The 15987-nt window shown below is 46.4% G+C and overlaps 2 protein-coding genes across 2 annotated transcripts in view; one reads left to right on the top strand and one right to left on the bottom strand.

Annotated features, from left to right (window-relative positions):
- LOC128709507 (calpain-11-like) overlaps positions 1–15651 on the top strand; it is a 36190-nt gene extending 20539 nt beyond the window's left edge. Inside the window, exons 2-10 of the mRNA XM_053804511.1 lie at positions 9540–9572; positions 9902–10140; positions 10223–10425; positions 13586–13726; positions 13796–13949; positions 14008–14889; positions 14973–15435; positions 15502–15557; positions 15625–15651. Of these exons, the coding sequence (XP_053660486.1) occupies positions 9540–9572; positions 9902–10140; positions 10223–10425; positions 13586–13726; positions 13796–13949; positions 14008–14889; positions 14973–15435; positions 15502–15557; positions 15625–15651 (2198 nt within the window). The remainder of the gene's footprint in view (positions 1–9539; positions 9573–9901; positions 10141–10222; positions 10426–13585; positions 13727–13795; positions 13950–14007; positions 14890–14972; positions 15436–15501; positions 15558–15624) is intronic.
- On the bottom strand, positions 10754–12010 carry LOC128709509 (glycoprotein-N-acetylgalactosamine 3-beta-galactosyltransferase 1-like). The gene is made up of 3 exons (XM_053804513.1): positions 11986–12010; positions 11250–11918; positions 10754–11181 (listed from the first exon to the last, which is right to left on the bottom strand). The coding sequence occupies exons 1-3, from the start codon at positions 12008–12010 to the stop codon at positions 10754–10756; spliced, it is 1122 nt and encodes a 373-aa protein (XP_053660488.1).
- Positions 15652–15987: the final 336 nt, after the last annotated feature.

The following is a 15987-nucleotide window of genomic DNA, read 5'->3' as shown; positions in this document are numbered from 1 at the left end:
CTGAGGGATTTTGCAGGCTGTCAAACGCACCCTCCCCTGTCAAATGCACCTTCTAGTTTTTCGTCTTCTTACTTGTCAAAATACTCTACATTCCACCACCTTGTCTCCTTCAATAGCCTTGCCGTCAATAATGACATTTTGCAGCTTGACAAGTGGTCCCGGCATTGCATTGTTTACCATTTGCGGGTTGCGTTTGAAAAACGTTTTAGCCAAATTAGCCGGCGCTCTTTCATTGCAGTTGCTGCCCGCTGCAATTGCACCCACCTCGTAATCCGGAAGCGGGAGTGCAAACAAAAAAAAAAAAGAATAAATTTCACAATACACTCGTACGAGTGGCACGCAATATTTCTCTGCGTATTCGCTTGAGTCGCACCCTTGATTGGTGCTGATCGTTCGAACTCCCTCCCGGTGCGTGCCAGAAATGGAAATGGAATTTCAAAATCTGCTCCGTTCGATTCTCGGGTGGGATGATGCCACTTGAAGGGAGCCTCACCGGTAGCAGTTTTGCCGTTCGCCTAATAAGCTTCTGGCCTGAATCGGGCCAGATAAACCGACCGCACTCCCGAACGCACACGCAACGTACACCGGTTGCGTGTGGCATTTGTTTTCCAGCTCGAGGAAGCTAAATGGAACAAATTTAGCGGAAATTTCAACGCTACCATAAGAAAGGAACGCGGCAAAATAAAAGGGTGGATAGAACGGGGCATTGGGGGTCCTTTTCCTTCCGATTGACCTTCGCCGTGATTTCAAAGAGAGAGAGAAAGAGGAAGAGATGGATCACACCCGTCCACCCGCACACTCCTTTTCTTGGTCCGCTTATCAGTGGTTATTTAACCACTCGAGTGGGTTGCGTGTCGGCAAACAGAAAAAAAAACGAGGAATGGAATTTTTATTGTTCGACGCAAGTTATGCTTTTATTTCGATCTCAATCGCTTGCACGTAATTATTTAATGGAACCGTTTCAACGTATCAGCTCATAGGGTAAAGTATTGAACATAAATGAATCCGTTTTAAATATAAATTATCCACGATGTGATCGCTAACGCTTAGTGATGAGCGCTTAGTGTTTAAACTAAATAATTAAAATGCAATCTACAGCGTGATCGTCCGCCAGCTAGCTTGGCTAACTGTAAGGCAGCGCGTTTTATAGACGGAAGCCAGCGGTTTTCATATGCCACCGGTTAATGACGAGAATAAACCGACTTTAAGATGTTCGTTGTTTTTTGTGTTGTTCCAAGATTTTTAATTAAGAAACAAAAACCCCCGCTCTGTCCGTTCTGATGAGCTTTGGTGTTTCGAGAAAAGGGCGTGTGGGAAAATGAAGTGAAAATCTGTTTCATCATTTTTCATCGCTTTCCACCCTTTTCCTTTTGCTTCTATTTCCCGATCGGGGGTTCCAGTATCAAGAAACATTCTTCCAAACCGTCCGGACAGATGTAGCAGATGGTTCACGGAGGATGAACTTAAAAATCGCATACCTGGGTGCTCCTACAACCATCTACAAGCATCTCTAGACGGAGCGCATACTTGTGATTTATCATACATTAGATTGATAAAACTTTCTGTCATAAAGTTACTGTTTGTGCACAATCAAGCAGGCAGGGATTATTTGTTTCCATGTGTTTTTTTTTACTATATTGTTATTTGTTTTATTTAGTCCCAAAACAAACGGACCACATCTAGTGTTGGGTGAGTCTGATTTAGGTTCATAAATCTGAATGTTTCTTTGAACAAAATAAATGAATCTGAATCTCTATTCAAAAAAGTTATAAATCTTCTAAGATTCATTAATCATTTAACATTGATGATTCATCCATGATTGATGACCCTCCACCTATGAATTTATTCGTCTTAAACTGTCATTCTGCTTAGGGCCCTCAAAGGACATGTTCCCCAACATGACATGACAACAATTGTTTTACGAAAACCCAACCCATTATCACGGTTGCGTCTTGATTGAGCCTAAGTGCACAATACGGAGTTTGACGGTTGTATTGACAAGTTCAACGAGATGTTGTTTTTTTGGGCATATAATTGACTCATTCAGCGAGTTAATTCTTTCAACGCCGTATCAAATTCGTCCAAGCCGATTTCCAATGGGCATCACCTGAAATCGGGTCAATATAATCTCCGAAAATCCAAAATATCTAGACTAACATTCTTTTGGCACATGAAGGGCATATTTTTTTTACAAGAAGGTTGTTCAATTCGCGCCATTTGACAGAAACATCGAGGCGCATTCTTTGAGATTTATTGCAAATTTCAAGAATGCATACCGTCTAGAGAGGCTTTAGTACTCCTTCCAACCCGTCAAAGACGCTGGCGAACACATCGCGAACGAGGTTAATCTAAACCTGTACGACTTTGTAGGTCTTTCCCGGACAAAACAATAACAACGGAACAACGGTGGAAAACAACGCACCCAATCTTCTTAACCATGCACAATAAACCTCAATACCTAAACGGCACGGTTTTCGGTTCATTCGCTTCGAGTTTCTTTAACTCCTCACCACGGCGTCCACTTTCGAGTTCAATAGTTCACACAGCCCACCGCCGGGTGGAAAGTGATTCGCAGTGGAGTTCAAGCTTCCGACTTGTTTTTTTTTTTTTTTTGTTTTCCACAGCGCCATTTTCTCCAGGTTCTCTTTTTTCACTTTTTGATGATCGAACCGAAGCTTCCTGCAATAAAAGAAAGCTACAACCGTTTTCATGTGCGTATCACCAGCGAGTGCGAATTATTTGCGCACCATTACGGTTCGAATGGGTGGAAAAACAGCAGCAACAAGAAAAACCCAAAGTGTTGTTTTTGACTCCCTTGATGGGTGGATTTTCCTTCTGTACACAGATAAAGAGTGAACAAGAAAACCACCATTCAAACAACCGAAACGAAATGGAAAATCTTAAAACATTAACAGGGTGAATATGCGGCTAGAAGAAAATCCCCCCCTCCCCCCCCCCGCAAACACCTCGATGCCGTTTCACCATGCCCGGCTCGATCGTCATCGATAATCAGATAATTGGATCTTGATTGCTATTATTTTGCCCCGGCAGTTGCATCACGCAAATAAAAAAAAAAAAGGTATCTCCCCGTTAACCGCGCGTTCCCATGTGCCACAAAAGACGACCTTTGGGCGATGCGATGTTGTTGCGTTAGCGTTAGATTAATTTCTATGTTTGCGTAACAGCAGGGTTCGAGGATGGATGCATTTTTATTGGCTTTTTTATTTTTATTTTGGCAGATAAATTGGGAAAGCCACAGCTACTTACTTAGGTTTGCAGTGGAGTTTTTCCACCAAAAAGAAAAAATAATTTGCGTTTGGTCGTTTATAGTTATTACATTTCTGCATTAGGTAAGCGATTGAGCAACACAATTTATGTTAATCGAAGGCTAAATTATAGCTGCCATTGCTAATAATCGTTGCAAAAACAAAACAAAAAAAAACATTTATTTAATTTTAATACCCTCTCGGAGCAGATTGACACAAAACGGGAGTATTCTGCAACAGCTCAGCTGCAGAGCGAGAACAAAGAAACATCCCAATTATGGCAGCAGCCAGCAGCAGCCAACAAAGCGGAACATTTATGCATCCCAGCACGCACCGTGGCACTGTCTCCACGAACCGTACACGCCTTACGATCCCGCAGCCCAGTTGCGAAAGAGGTTTGCGCTGCGACCGAACCGGAGAATGCTGCCGAATAAGGCGAACCCGCACGCGGTTCGCGGGGTTCAGGCAGGGTTATGGGCATTAAGGAGATATATTAACCCGGGCGTCATCGTCATCGCTGGAACCTGCTCCAGAAAGGGGTACGGTAATGATTAAAGCTCGAACCACTCGGAGACTTGCCTTGAGTTTTCCCTTTTTTTCCCTCTCTCCTTCTTCTTGTTTGTGGTTCGTACCGGAATGTGTGTGTGTTTTTTTTGTTTTAGAATTTTCATTCAGAACTCGTTCGTTCGCTTGGCTCGTTAATCCCCATCGCTACCCCATAGCGGTTCCCATAAGGTGCAGCAAATCGGGTGAGGCAAACGAAAGAAAAACTTCAACCGAAGCACAAGCGACGAACCTCGCGTGTGTTTCTTTTCATCCGATTCGGTTGCTCCTGTTAGATTTATCTGCTAGTACAATTTTGTTTCGTTCTTTGCCTTTCTCCTTCACATCCGCTCGCCCCACCGCCCTCCCCTTCCGCCCCCTCGGGAGGGCACATTTAATGAACGTCGAAGTGTCGATGTCATTTGTACAAGTGCCCGCCCGATAACAAGCTCCGATAAGCTCGTAAAGCACCGGGAAAGTTAAGGAAGGTTCCCGTATGCAGGGGAAGTGCATCGTAAGGGCTAACCGCGCTGTGTCGATACCATTGGCTAGATAACGAGCTGACGGTTACATAACTTCACCATGCGATCCGCTACCACCTCGTGCCGGTGACGTGAACGAGCGGACAAAAAACGAACCCCCGGTAGAACCCCGTCCGCACCGCAGCGAACCTTGCTCGCGGAGGTCAAAGCCTGCGTTTCACCGCATCTTCATCATCCACCTTCTCGGATTGTTGGATCACCATCACCCGCGGTAAATGGCGCTAAAACATGGGTAAACGGAATTGGAGCCGGATTCTTCCACGTGCTGCCGCTGGTGGCGAATACGCGAAAGGGCTTCAGAAGGGCTTGCGGGTTGGGTGGGGAATTGAAATCAATTCGATTACTGGTGGCTAACGGTGTGTGTGTGTGTGTGTGTGGTTCTTGCCCTCCCTGGCATGGCTATGGGTTGGGCCGAATAGAACTAGGCAAAATAAAGCAATGAAACGTATCACGCAGAAGCCAGAACCTGTTTGCACTCACCCAATGCAATGGGTTGTGTTGGCTTTGGTTTTGTTTTCTAGCTGAAGTTCAAAAATGAGCTATGACAGTGTATGGTAATAAGTATGAGTTTTATTGGAAAATTGTACCCATTGCTAGCACCTTACCCATTGAGACCGTTCGCCTTGGGTTGGAAACCCTGCCATGTCTCGTCTCGTGTCCCTTGCGGGTCGAACGCTCCATATATTTTCATCCACTGACACTGATCTAATAATAGGAACACACCCATATTGAATGTATCCTTTCGTACGTAACCTGGGACACCACGGTTACGAAACCACGGCAACCGAGCTGACTCACCCATGCCACGGAGTGGTTGTGAGTATTGGTCTCGATGCAAACCGATACGGCTTCCGTTCCAGTGCCCGGTACGTTCATCGATCACTCGGTGCAGTTGTGCTACAAGGCGGACGGGTGTCGTTACATTGTTGCCCCGCTGGGAGGTCCAACCGGTGTCCATTTTCTTTTGGGGGCCCTCGGTGCATAAATAATGCAACCCACTGATTTGCCTGCTCCAGGAAGCAGGCTGAAAAGGAATTTTTTCTCCCATTCATCAATCAGCGTAATCGGTTCGGAACGAACGCTGGGCACCGTGTGGGGTGTGCGAGTTCGTTTAATGACCTCGCCAAGCATTACAAAACGGAGTTTGGGCGTGAGACGGGAGTGGAGCTTTTCTCTTCAACTAATCGATTTTATAATAATAATTCGCGTGGAGCAAATACATTCGCTCCCATCCAGCTGTATTGGGAATGCTTTTCCGTTGTGACGTTTTTGCGCATTACAATGAGCCGTGTGAGAGGAAAACAAATGTAATCAGCACTTCCTTCTTTAAAAAATGCCACACACACAAAAAAGCAGGCCTCCCCAAAAACACCTCTCGACTGAGGGGACATTTAATTAGCCATCGTTTAAGTCGTTTGTTTTTATTAGTTCATCAACCAAATGCCCAACCCCATCGATGACAAAACGTGCGACCGACGATCCGGCGTTCGCTTAGATCCGCCATCGTTCCGTTCCGTGGTCCGATGCTAATTTTTCCACCCCATTTAAAAACCCTCGCCCCGTACATTGGGCGTGACGGAAAGGGCTTACGATTTCATGGCGGTACGATTAGAATCGGCGGCAGTTTAACCAACGGAAGACGGTACACTCGTTTGGTTTGATCTTGGGCAAATTGTCCAACCCAACGCTTCCCCCTTCCTCGGGTGTAAGCGTTACCGCTAAATCAATTACTCGCTGACATTTTGTAATCGCATCGGTTGCGGTCGAGTGTCGTCACATGAGCTACTGGAGGCCATCGGGCCGGTGGTACGTTTACCTTCAACCTTGGTGAGAAGGTGATGGTCCGGATGTCATGGCTGCCGGAAAATGGTGATTTGGGATTAGGAGGAGATTTTAAAAGCGTATGAAGGAGGTTTCGTTTTCTAGGTTTTGCTCGGTTTTATTTGTCAAGTTTTTAAACTCTCATCGCTTTCTATGTTCATAATTATGAGTTTAAAATTAGCCGCGGATTATAATACGTGAACTAGACGTATAAAAATTTCTTCGACAGTTAATCTTCTCTCTAATAGCATGACAAGAAAAATTGAAAATAAATTTGGAAAAATTGAAGTTTGTCAAATAAATTCCTCTTGTTATTGCAACTTGTGGAGTGACAATTATTTTCTTGTGGTGAAAACAATATTTATTTCTGACCTTCTATGTTATCGGTTTCTTGGAAAGATCTTCTACCAGGAAAAATCGTAAGTCTTAGCACCAGGGGCCGGCACACCTTTCACAGAATAAGGCTAGATAATAGAAACAATTCAGTAGCCCGATTTTTTTTTATTTATCTGAAGAACGGCCGGGCGGTAGCCAGAAATTCCAAATCCGATAAAATGTATTAGCGGGACGGAATTGGCACGTGAGCCGCTCTTTGCGAACCCCTGCATTAGGCGAAATTTTTTACATTATTTAATACATCAATAAATTATGTAATTATATCCGGGCGCTCATCAACACAATCACATCATATCATAGCTCATCAACACAATTGATCAATATTTTATTTGGTATTAGTTAGTGGCAAAGTGCTTTGACAGTTTTCCCTAAATTTGTGGTCCAGATTAAGACTTGACAATCGCTATACTATTTTACTAAATATACGTAACATATACGATACATATACGTAAGGGTTGCTCCTGTGAAGTTGCTTGTCGAGAAATGTTTTGCATCTTTCCGTCCATTTCACCACTAACATTTGGTTAACCTAATTTGGTTAGAAGACTTTACTTTAGTTAGCTTTTGATTATGTTTTGTTAAATAAAAATATTTAAATAAAAACCTAAGGGAGAGTTTGAACAACAAAATAGAACACTGAGGTGATACTCTGCACATGAGATAACAAAGCTATTGCGTTCCTTATTGAGTATAGTCATATGCAAACACTTTTCCTTATAATTAGTAATCAAATGTTGGACGTTATTCATTTCGAACCCAAAAATATACACATTTCTCTATGCCGCAATCGTGGAAAAAGTCTTCGTCCACATTCTCATACTGATACATTTTCCTGTGTGTAAACTTCAATCGCTCCTATTTGCTTTAACCTAAAACTAGTGCAATTGGAATATTAGAACATTTTCAAACTGTTTATCAAGCTGTTTAAGCTGCATCGTAGTGCATTCTCTTTTGTTTCAATACCCTAACTTACGGCTTCATTTTGCCGCTAAAAGATCAACAATTTCTTTATTAAGTCTTTTATGATTTCTACTACATAAATTCAACCTAACGAAGTTCGCTGCGTGATCACGCTTCCTGTCACGCTCAGCTTTCTTCGCTTTGATTTAATTTGCAAATCATCCCGGTCTCGGTGCAATGAGGCGGAAAAGGCAAGAAGAAGGAGCAGAAGACATCCACGTCCGCACGGGGGTTCGATAAACATCGCCAATTTGTTTTCCCTCCCGTTGACGGTGGTCGACTTTCCATCCATCGGCATTGCGACACTGCCGCTGCGAGGGCCCAACTGTGCGAGTTGGGGCGCTGATCGACCCGATCCCGATTGGTCAGGTAAATCGCAGCCGTAACAGCTTGTCCTACATCTTGTGCGGAGTGGCATCCCCTTCCGGACGCGCACGGTTGCCCGGTGCGCAACGAGTGCCAAACGGACGGATCATCTTCGTCTTTGGTGTTGTCCCGCAGGGCTAATGAGCAGAAATTGATACACTTTTATTGCTCACGAGCGGTTAGCGTTGGTACCATTACGCCGCTGCGATCTTTTGGCTAAACGAGCCATATAAACGCTCGCTGACCACTAGGGGCTTTCGCGATCGGACGGTGAGCAAGCTGCACCACGGCGTGCAGCTGTTTTGGAAACCTTCCACAGTGGGCCCCTTCGGTGAAGGTGAGTTGAGGTTGTATGCAGTTTGCTCCCTATCCCCTCTACTGCCCTGTGCGACACCGCACCAACCCGGTGATGATTCATGCCCGCTTTATGGTTCCAAAGCATCGGGTTGGTCTTGGATGCGGGTTTCCGCCGGGTTCGTGGTTCGTGGCGACCGGGAATTGACATTTTCCCATGCCGAGAGTTTAGTCATGCGCTTGTTTGGTGGCGAACGCTACCTTAAACAGTACGAAGAAAACTCCGCAAGGCGCCCCAGCGTACGAGCACGAAACAGACAAGAGCACTCCCTTAGTCTTGCCACTTGCCATCTCTCGTTGGTTTTGGGAGCGTTGTTACCCCCGTTCTTGCACTTAACCTCCTAACTTTACTCTAACGGAGCGACCCGGCATGCACCCGACGACACCGACACGAACATGTGCATACGCTTATCGTGTGACTAATTTTGCTGCATAATTCATGTCAAATCACAGTTGTGACAGTAGTTAGCTGGACCGTCACCCACGACGTCTTGCTTGTGACGACGCTTTCTTAACCGAATCAGTCACAGCATCTATCAAATCGTTTCATTTCTCTTCTGTGAGGTTGATATTGCATGTATATTAGTTATAAGTTTTAAATAGTTCGATACATCTCTTAAAAAAAACTTGACAAACGACCTAAAAAATAGTGAAATGCATACATTTTGATTACAAACGCCCAAATGTATGCAATTAGAGATTCAAAATCGCTTGTTTTACATTTTATACGACCATTTTCAAAATCTCCCTATAGTCTTATCCCAAAAACCATCTAAAATATAAAACTGTCCCCATTTCCAATTCGCAAACTCGTTTGGTCCAATTTTTTGGACAGTTGGAGAAAACCGCTTTGACACTGACCCAACGTGCTTGAAGAAGGAGTTAATTCTCTGTTGGAAAACGAATAAGCAGCCAGAGAAAGTAATGTACCCTTTTTCTAGGCCATAGCCAGAAGTGCCGACGATCCGTCGTCCTAAGGTGTGTTTAACCGATCGCTGGCGCGGTAAAATCGGTAGCAGCACTTACACGAAACGCCGAATTGAGAGCAAGTGCTGTGCGATGTCAAAATAATGCTTTATGCTTACGCTTTTCATTTCCTGTTTCCTGCTTCCACCTTTTCCCAGCAAGTACGGGAAAGCGATAATTTCTACCAAACATCACCACCACATCTCACTAGCCTCAATTGACTTTTCTCCGATCGTAAACGATCTCATAAACGCAAAATCTCGCCATACTCATGTGTTCTCTTGCTGACTTGTTTTTTTTTTTGCTTCTCCCCTTTCGTTCACAGGTGAGTTCACTGCCACGGATAAGTATTACACAAGTAAGTAGCTCCACTCGTCTTTCGAACCGGACGCACCCTCCAGGCCCCGTCTGCGCCATCAATCTGCTCGAGTGATTGATTGACTGTTCGTGCCACCGTGAGCACCATCCACGGTTGTTCAAATAACTTTCCTTCAATTCTTCACTTTTCTTTATTAGCGGGCCACTTGTCGGTATTGGCCGACATTTTTGGCACACAAAGCGTTACTCACTCTCACTGTGCGCCGTTTTTGGCGGCGCACCCTGAACGGAAGTCGTTATCGGTTTAGCGTGAAATGGATTAATTGACACTGTTTAACTGTCGCTTACGCGTTTTTTTTTCCTGCTCAGACGGTGGACCGAAACTACGGGGCTGGACCAATGGAGGTATGCAGGATCATCAGTCAACACTGTCCCGACCCCGATCGGCCGAGGTCATCACGGCGAATGGGAACGGCACGCTCCCTAACGGACGTCACATGAACGGTGTGCTTACCCGTGGCCCGGGGGGATTGCACGAGGATCTAGAGTTCCCACCAACACCCCGAACACTGTCCAAGAAGAAGCAAATCGTTTGGATGCGACCGCACGTAAGCTTGTGCTGCCTTTTGCAGCTGATATTCGCTTATTTCTCATACTCGGCTGGCTCTATTATATCTCACATCTCTTCAGGATATGTGCGCAAGACCCCAGTTTCGTATTGCCCCACCAGGAACACCGCTCACCGCCCGGGAGCTACCAGAACCCGTTGGTCCCGGTGATCCCAGCCTACTAGCGGCGCTCGGTTGTCTTTCGCAGCTACCGAGACTTCTGGAGCGTGTCGTCCCACCGGAACAAACTTTCGACACCGCCAACGGATACTGTGGAATGTTCAAGTAGGTGTTAAATGTATACAGCGAAATGTCATCACAACCCTAAACATTTGCAACATTAACACATTTGCTTCATAATTGATGTGTTTTTGCCATGGAAACGCTTCGCTGCGATCGAATACCCCTGAATGTATGCAACGCGGTGTGCGTGCGAAGCGTTTCTCGAGCGACACTGATCGTACGGAAGCAGAAAAATCCAATTCCTTTGTGTAAACATGATTTTATTTCGATTGTTTGTTTATCAAACAACAAATAAGAGTATTTTTAAGAGTATTTGTAAATTAAAAAAAAAACATAATGACTAGTTTAGAGAATATACCTGGTATCTTCACTATGACTCAACAGAGAAGGATGCTGTGTGAGACGTTTCCTTGGTTAGTTCATGCGTGCTCGTCTCTGTTTCTGGACGAAAAGTACTTAAGGGATACGGTCCTGCAACGACCATTGCTTCCTTCGGCGTTTTCCGTTTAGCCAGTGGCGGTGAGCGATAGTGTGAACCCCACGCATGTAGATCGTAGATCAGATAGTCCATCATGTGCATAGTTTTGCCCGATATGTAATGAAAGCTGATGGCAAGATCCGAGCAGCAGCTCTTCCCATACAGTGGTTCGTAGTACGAGTAATTGTAGTACCAAAAGTCAGGATATTCTGCCAACGAATCGGTCAGATGTAAGACGGGATCTAGGGGTAGGAATCGCTTCCGGCCGTAATCATCACGCGAATCGCCTGCCGTTACATTCACACTCTCCATACATTTGCCTGCGTAAAGAAAGAAGCGATAGTTAGGTAGAATGATTCAGAGGTATGTAGCACCCGTCAGATTTTACCCATCTCAAGATCCTCAGTCTGAAGCGCAGCTGAGCAATGCTCCTCATCCTGCAGTGACTGTTCGTAAAAGCGTCTTACTGCTTCCCTGCTTAGCACATATCCAGCGCCACCAGAAAAATAACCTTGCTTCACGAACTCCGGATAGCGAAACTTACTGCCAAAGTAGATGGGCAGCTCCGGTGAATACGGATAGAGAAAATATCGCAGGTTCTCCACCACCACGTACGTGTCGTCGTCCGCCTTGAAGAACCAATCGTACTCCTCCAGGTGATGCTCGTAAATGTATCGGAACGCTTCCCGCGTCTTATTCCAAAGGTTCTCCCGACCTTCCTCAACGGGCAACGCAATGCTGCCAATATCGGCATCTTCCACGGAACTCATGATCAGCAGTTTGTTGCAACGCGCACCCCAGGTAGCTTTAATGTGGACGACTTTATCCTGATGATTGGCAGGCGCGGTCATGACCCAGCACAGCACGCGTACACTTTCGGTCATGTTGATAACAGCAGATTGGTGGTTTGATAACCGATTACGGCCCGTAATCCAGCCGGTAGTTTCAAGATATGTGCCCCCGGTTGTTGACCAAAAGTACGCCACTCGTGAAAGAATCCACCCACAAAGAATGCCAAACAGAAAGTGAGAGTATCGTGGACTGATGAACAGGAGCTCTGTAAATAATACGATTATAGTATCGAAACATCAATAGGATAAGCATATATCATTCACTGAGCTTACTTTTTAACATTACTTTCAACATCATCTTGGAGTATTTAATAAACTAAACAAGAAAAACACACTCTATAACATTTAACAAGAGGCCTTTGGTTACTGTTTTTTTTACGAATAGATCACCATTCCTCACGATCTTATCATGATAACTCATTGAACTTAATTTTTAACAACACTTTTTTTTAATAAAACTCCGAGAAGGCGAGGAACTCAACTAGAATTCTTAATTAAATTAACTTTTAAACTCCTCCTCAATGCACTCTTGATCGCTGTTTCTTTACAAATTAATCACCAACGCGTTCCGTTCGTGCTCCGAACAAAGAAATGAATGAAGAACCGATTGCCCATTTAATGACGATTGACTCCTTGACCGACAGAGCCCAACGCAACGATAGGAAACATCACCTTCCCGCACTCGATCGCCGTATTTGATTAATTAATTCCTTCGTACGAGCACACTGCGGGACGAACTGCACGACACACGGCACCGGGCGCGAATGATACAAGCCGATGGGCATCTTCGCCCGGACGGCGACATATCCCGCGCGCAAGTCACGACCGCTTCATAAACGGCGCAAACATCGTATCTCGGGTGGCGGCGAAAGTGAAGAGGTCACACACAAGTCAACCGTACCGGGAGGCTTCCATCTACTCGTATTTCCGCGAGCTGGCTAATCGTGATGTGAAGGTGCCCAAAGTCTTGGGGTGGTGGAACGTGGCTACGTTATCGATGATGATAGCTCCATCTGGTGGGAATCTGCAACTTGTCTCCCCATCGAGTAAAAGATGTCACAGAACGCAACGGGGTACGCTCCCGACCGGTGGATCGTACTATGGAAATACTGGTTAGCCTTGGAATATTTTACAATCGCATCAAGTTCGCGCCGTTAGATCCGCGTTTGATGTTTAATTGTCGTTGATGAGTTCAACGCGATCGACCGCATTCGGGTAGAATCCTGCACCGATCTGTGTTTGTTTTTTTATGGCAGTCGAGATATCTCGCAAGTCGGGTCATTAGGCCAACAAAACCTGCTCTGCGGTGGCTATCGGTTCGGTTCGATTTCGGTGCAACATACGCGTACGATGGATGGCTTCAATGTCACCGCGAATTAGTGAGGATGGGTTTATGTTTGCGCTGTACACAAACAGTGTCCAAACAGACAGACACATCTCACAATTGGTGGTTAAGTAATCGGCAGCCAACGGCGGGAGGTAGCATCCACCGGGGACCGAGATTGGTTGTTTACCCAGCATCCAATTTGTCACCTCCAGCATTCGTCGCGTGTTTGGAGGGTGGTTGATGCTTGAGATATCGCCGTAGTAGTATTGAGCTTATGGAAGGGTTGAGGAAATATAATTTCAAGAAGAAATTATTGAAAGCCATTTGATTACATATGATTAAAAGAGGGGTAAACCACACACACGACACGACATTATATTAGCCTTTTCTTGTATAAATAAATATTTATACGCCATAATGATGGTGTGTTGTTTGAGCACATATAACATTAGGTTGATCAAATAATTGGTTCTTTTGCAGAATTTAACATTTTCATCATAGACATCATTACATCAAAAACCCTCTCAATTGCGCTATTTTCAACAGATTTCGCTTCTGGCAGTGGGGGAAATGGATTGAGGTGCGAGTTGACGATCGACTTCCGACACGTGGAGATCGCCCCGCACACATGCATTGCGCTCAGCCGGACATCTTTTGGGCGGCACTGTTGGAGAAAGCCTACGCCAAGTATGTCTAGCGTCAGGTTGAGAACTTCAAGGATTTAGTATAGCCGCAAACGTTTGCTTGAAATTCCAGATTGTATGGAGGATATACCTTCTTGAAGTACGGTACGGTCGGACGGGCCTTGCAGGATCTTACAGGAGCAGTGGTACAGAGTGTACCACCCAGTGGACCACTATTAGGTGGAGCTGTACCCAGATCAACACTCTTGATCGCCATTAGTGGACTGGTAAGTGGCACAGGAAGAGGTCATATAACGTTGAATTCATTACATCGCATGTCTACAGGAAAAGGAAACCAAAAGGCGTCGATCAGGGCTGCTCACCGAACATCCGTACTGCGTGACCGGCCTTGCGCGGGTGCGAGCCAACTCGAACGACTCCGTCACACACGGCAGCAGCTCGTCTGGTGGGGACACAAGCCTGATACGACTGCGCAGCCCCTGGATCGGTGGCGAATGGGGCGGCGTCTGGTGTGGCGCTTGGTCCGAACGCAGCTGGGAGTGGAACGCGCTGAACGAACGCGATCGCGAACTGCTATCATCGCGCTCCTCCAACGACTGCGAGTTCTGGATGTCGGTGAACGAGTTTCTGACGCGCTTCGTCGTCATCTGGTTGGCACACATCGGCCCGGACGATTGGGCGCTCGAGCCCGGTCTGCACACACGCGCCCCCTGGCGGGCAGCGCTTGCCGTACGACAGTGGCGTGCCGGGTTCAATGCGGGTGGACCGCACAAGTTCATCGAGACGACCGCCACCAATCCCCAGTTCCGGATTCGGGTACCGCCGGGCCATCCCTCCAAAGCGCACGTCGTAGTGGCCGTGGCCCAGAAGTATGAGTGCTACCGGAGCCGGAACTATGAGGAGGAGGAGATTGGATTTACCATCTACGAGGTACCGCCCGGGATGCAGCGCGTCACGCCGCAGTACGTGAGCGAGCAGATGCCGCTCGACTTTGCCCCGCTGTCGAACCTGCGCGAGATCGCAACGTTCTTCGCGCTGCCGGCGGGTGACTTCGTCGTGATGCCGCACGCGGCCCAGCATCGGGAGGGACGGTTCCTGTTGCGTATCTTCGCCGATCAGCACACGGACGTGTGGGAGGTGAACGAGGAGAATCTGGTGATACACAACATTGCGGCTGAGTTCTGCGACGAGCGTACGATCGATGCTGTGAGTGTGCTGGAAAGACGGCAGATCTCGCAACCCTGGCCGACCATGGGTTAATCACACACAAGTCCTCTTACCTCTTCTAGCGAATTCTCTACAAACTGCGCGCCCGCTATCCGCACGAAATCGATGCCACCCAGCTGCAAGCCATCCTGAAAGCCCACGGTGGTAACAATCGAGGATTCCGCGGCCTTGGCGGTATCAACTGTGGACCGTCGCTGGAGCTGTGCCGCGGTATGTTGGCGCTGAGAGATCCGGCGCTCGGTGGGCGTCTCTCGATCGAGCACGTGCCGGCCTTGATCGGGCTGATGCGGTTCTGGAAGGCAGCATTTCGGCGCTGCGGTCCCTCCTCGTCCGGCACGGCCACGCTCAGCCGGGGTATCTGGGCGTCGAAGGTATCTTCGTACTGCCTGCGAGGGTTGTTATGGGCCGGCGGTGCTACCGCTAGTAATAAAGTGCTGGAAGCACTGGTTAGCCGATTCACACGCAGCCGGCAGATAACGCTGGAGGGATACCTTCTATCGATGGCACGATTACATTTGGCTCACGGTACGTTCATCGCTTGCGTGCGCTTGCGTACAAATTAGCACTAAAATTTGTTTTTTAATTCCACAGAGCGCTATCACAGCTTGGATGCCAAAGCGAAGGCGAGCCCTCTGTCGTTGGAAGAGGTAATTACTGTATATTATTGCACGCACTGTTTTAGTAACACAATATTCTTCCTGTCCATTTCTGCAGATGATTCTTATGACCATCTACTCGTGAGGTTCTAATCAATGGAAGAGGCGAAGGAAAGAGGACAAAAAACAAAAAGTCGACCCTTATAAAGCATCTTCATCACCAAAGAGACACGCACCTGGAAGGACGCATCCGAGGATTATTAACCAATTGTTTATTGTTTTGTACATGATTATTGAAGCAGGACAGAAAAAAAACCGCGTGTGTGTTTATATGTGGGTGAAATTATCAAAACAAAAAAACATCATCCCATTAAAACAACACATATAAATTCCACACCCGTAACAGATGATAGAATATTGGAGGAAGACAGCAAAATAGCAAAATTTAAACATGTAAGCAAATGTAAGTGAGCAGCGCGGC

This window comes from Anopheles marshallii, chromosome 2 (genome assembly GCF_943734725.1).
Source record: "Anopheles marshallii chromosome 2, idAnoMarsDA_429_01, whole genome shotgun sequence".
In the NCBI taxonomy this organism is placed as follows: domain Eukaryota; kingdom Metazoa; phylum Arthropoda; class Insecta; order Diptera; family Culicidae; genus Anopheles; species Anopheles marshallii.
The sequence above is the reverse complement of the archived record's forward strand: the minus strand, read 5'-3'. Positions and strand labels throughout refer to the sequence as shown.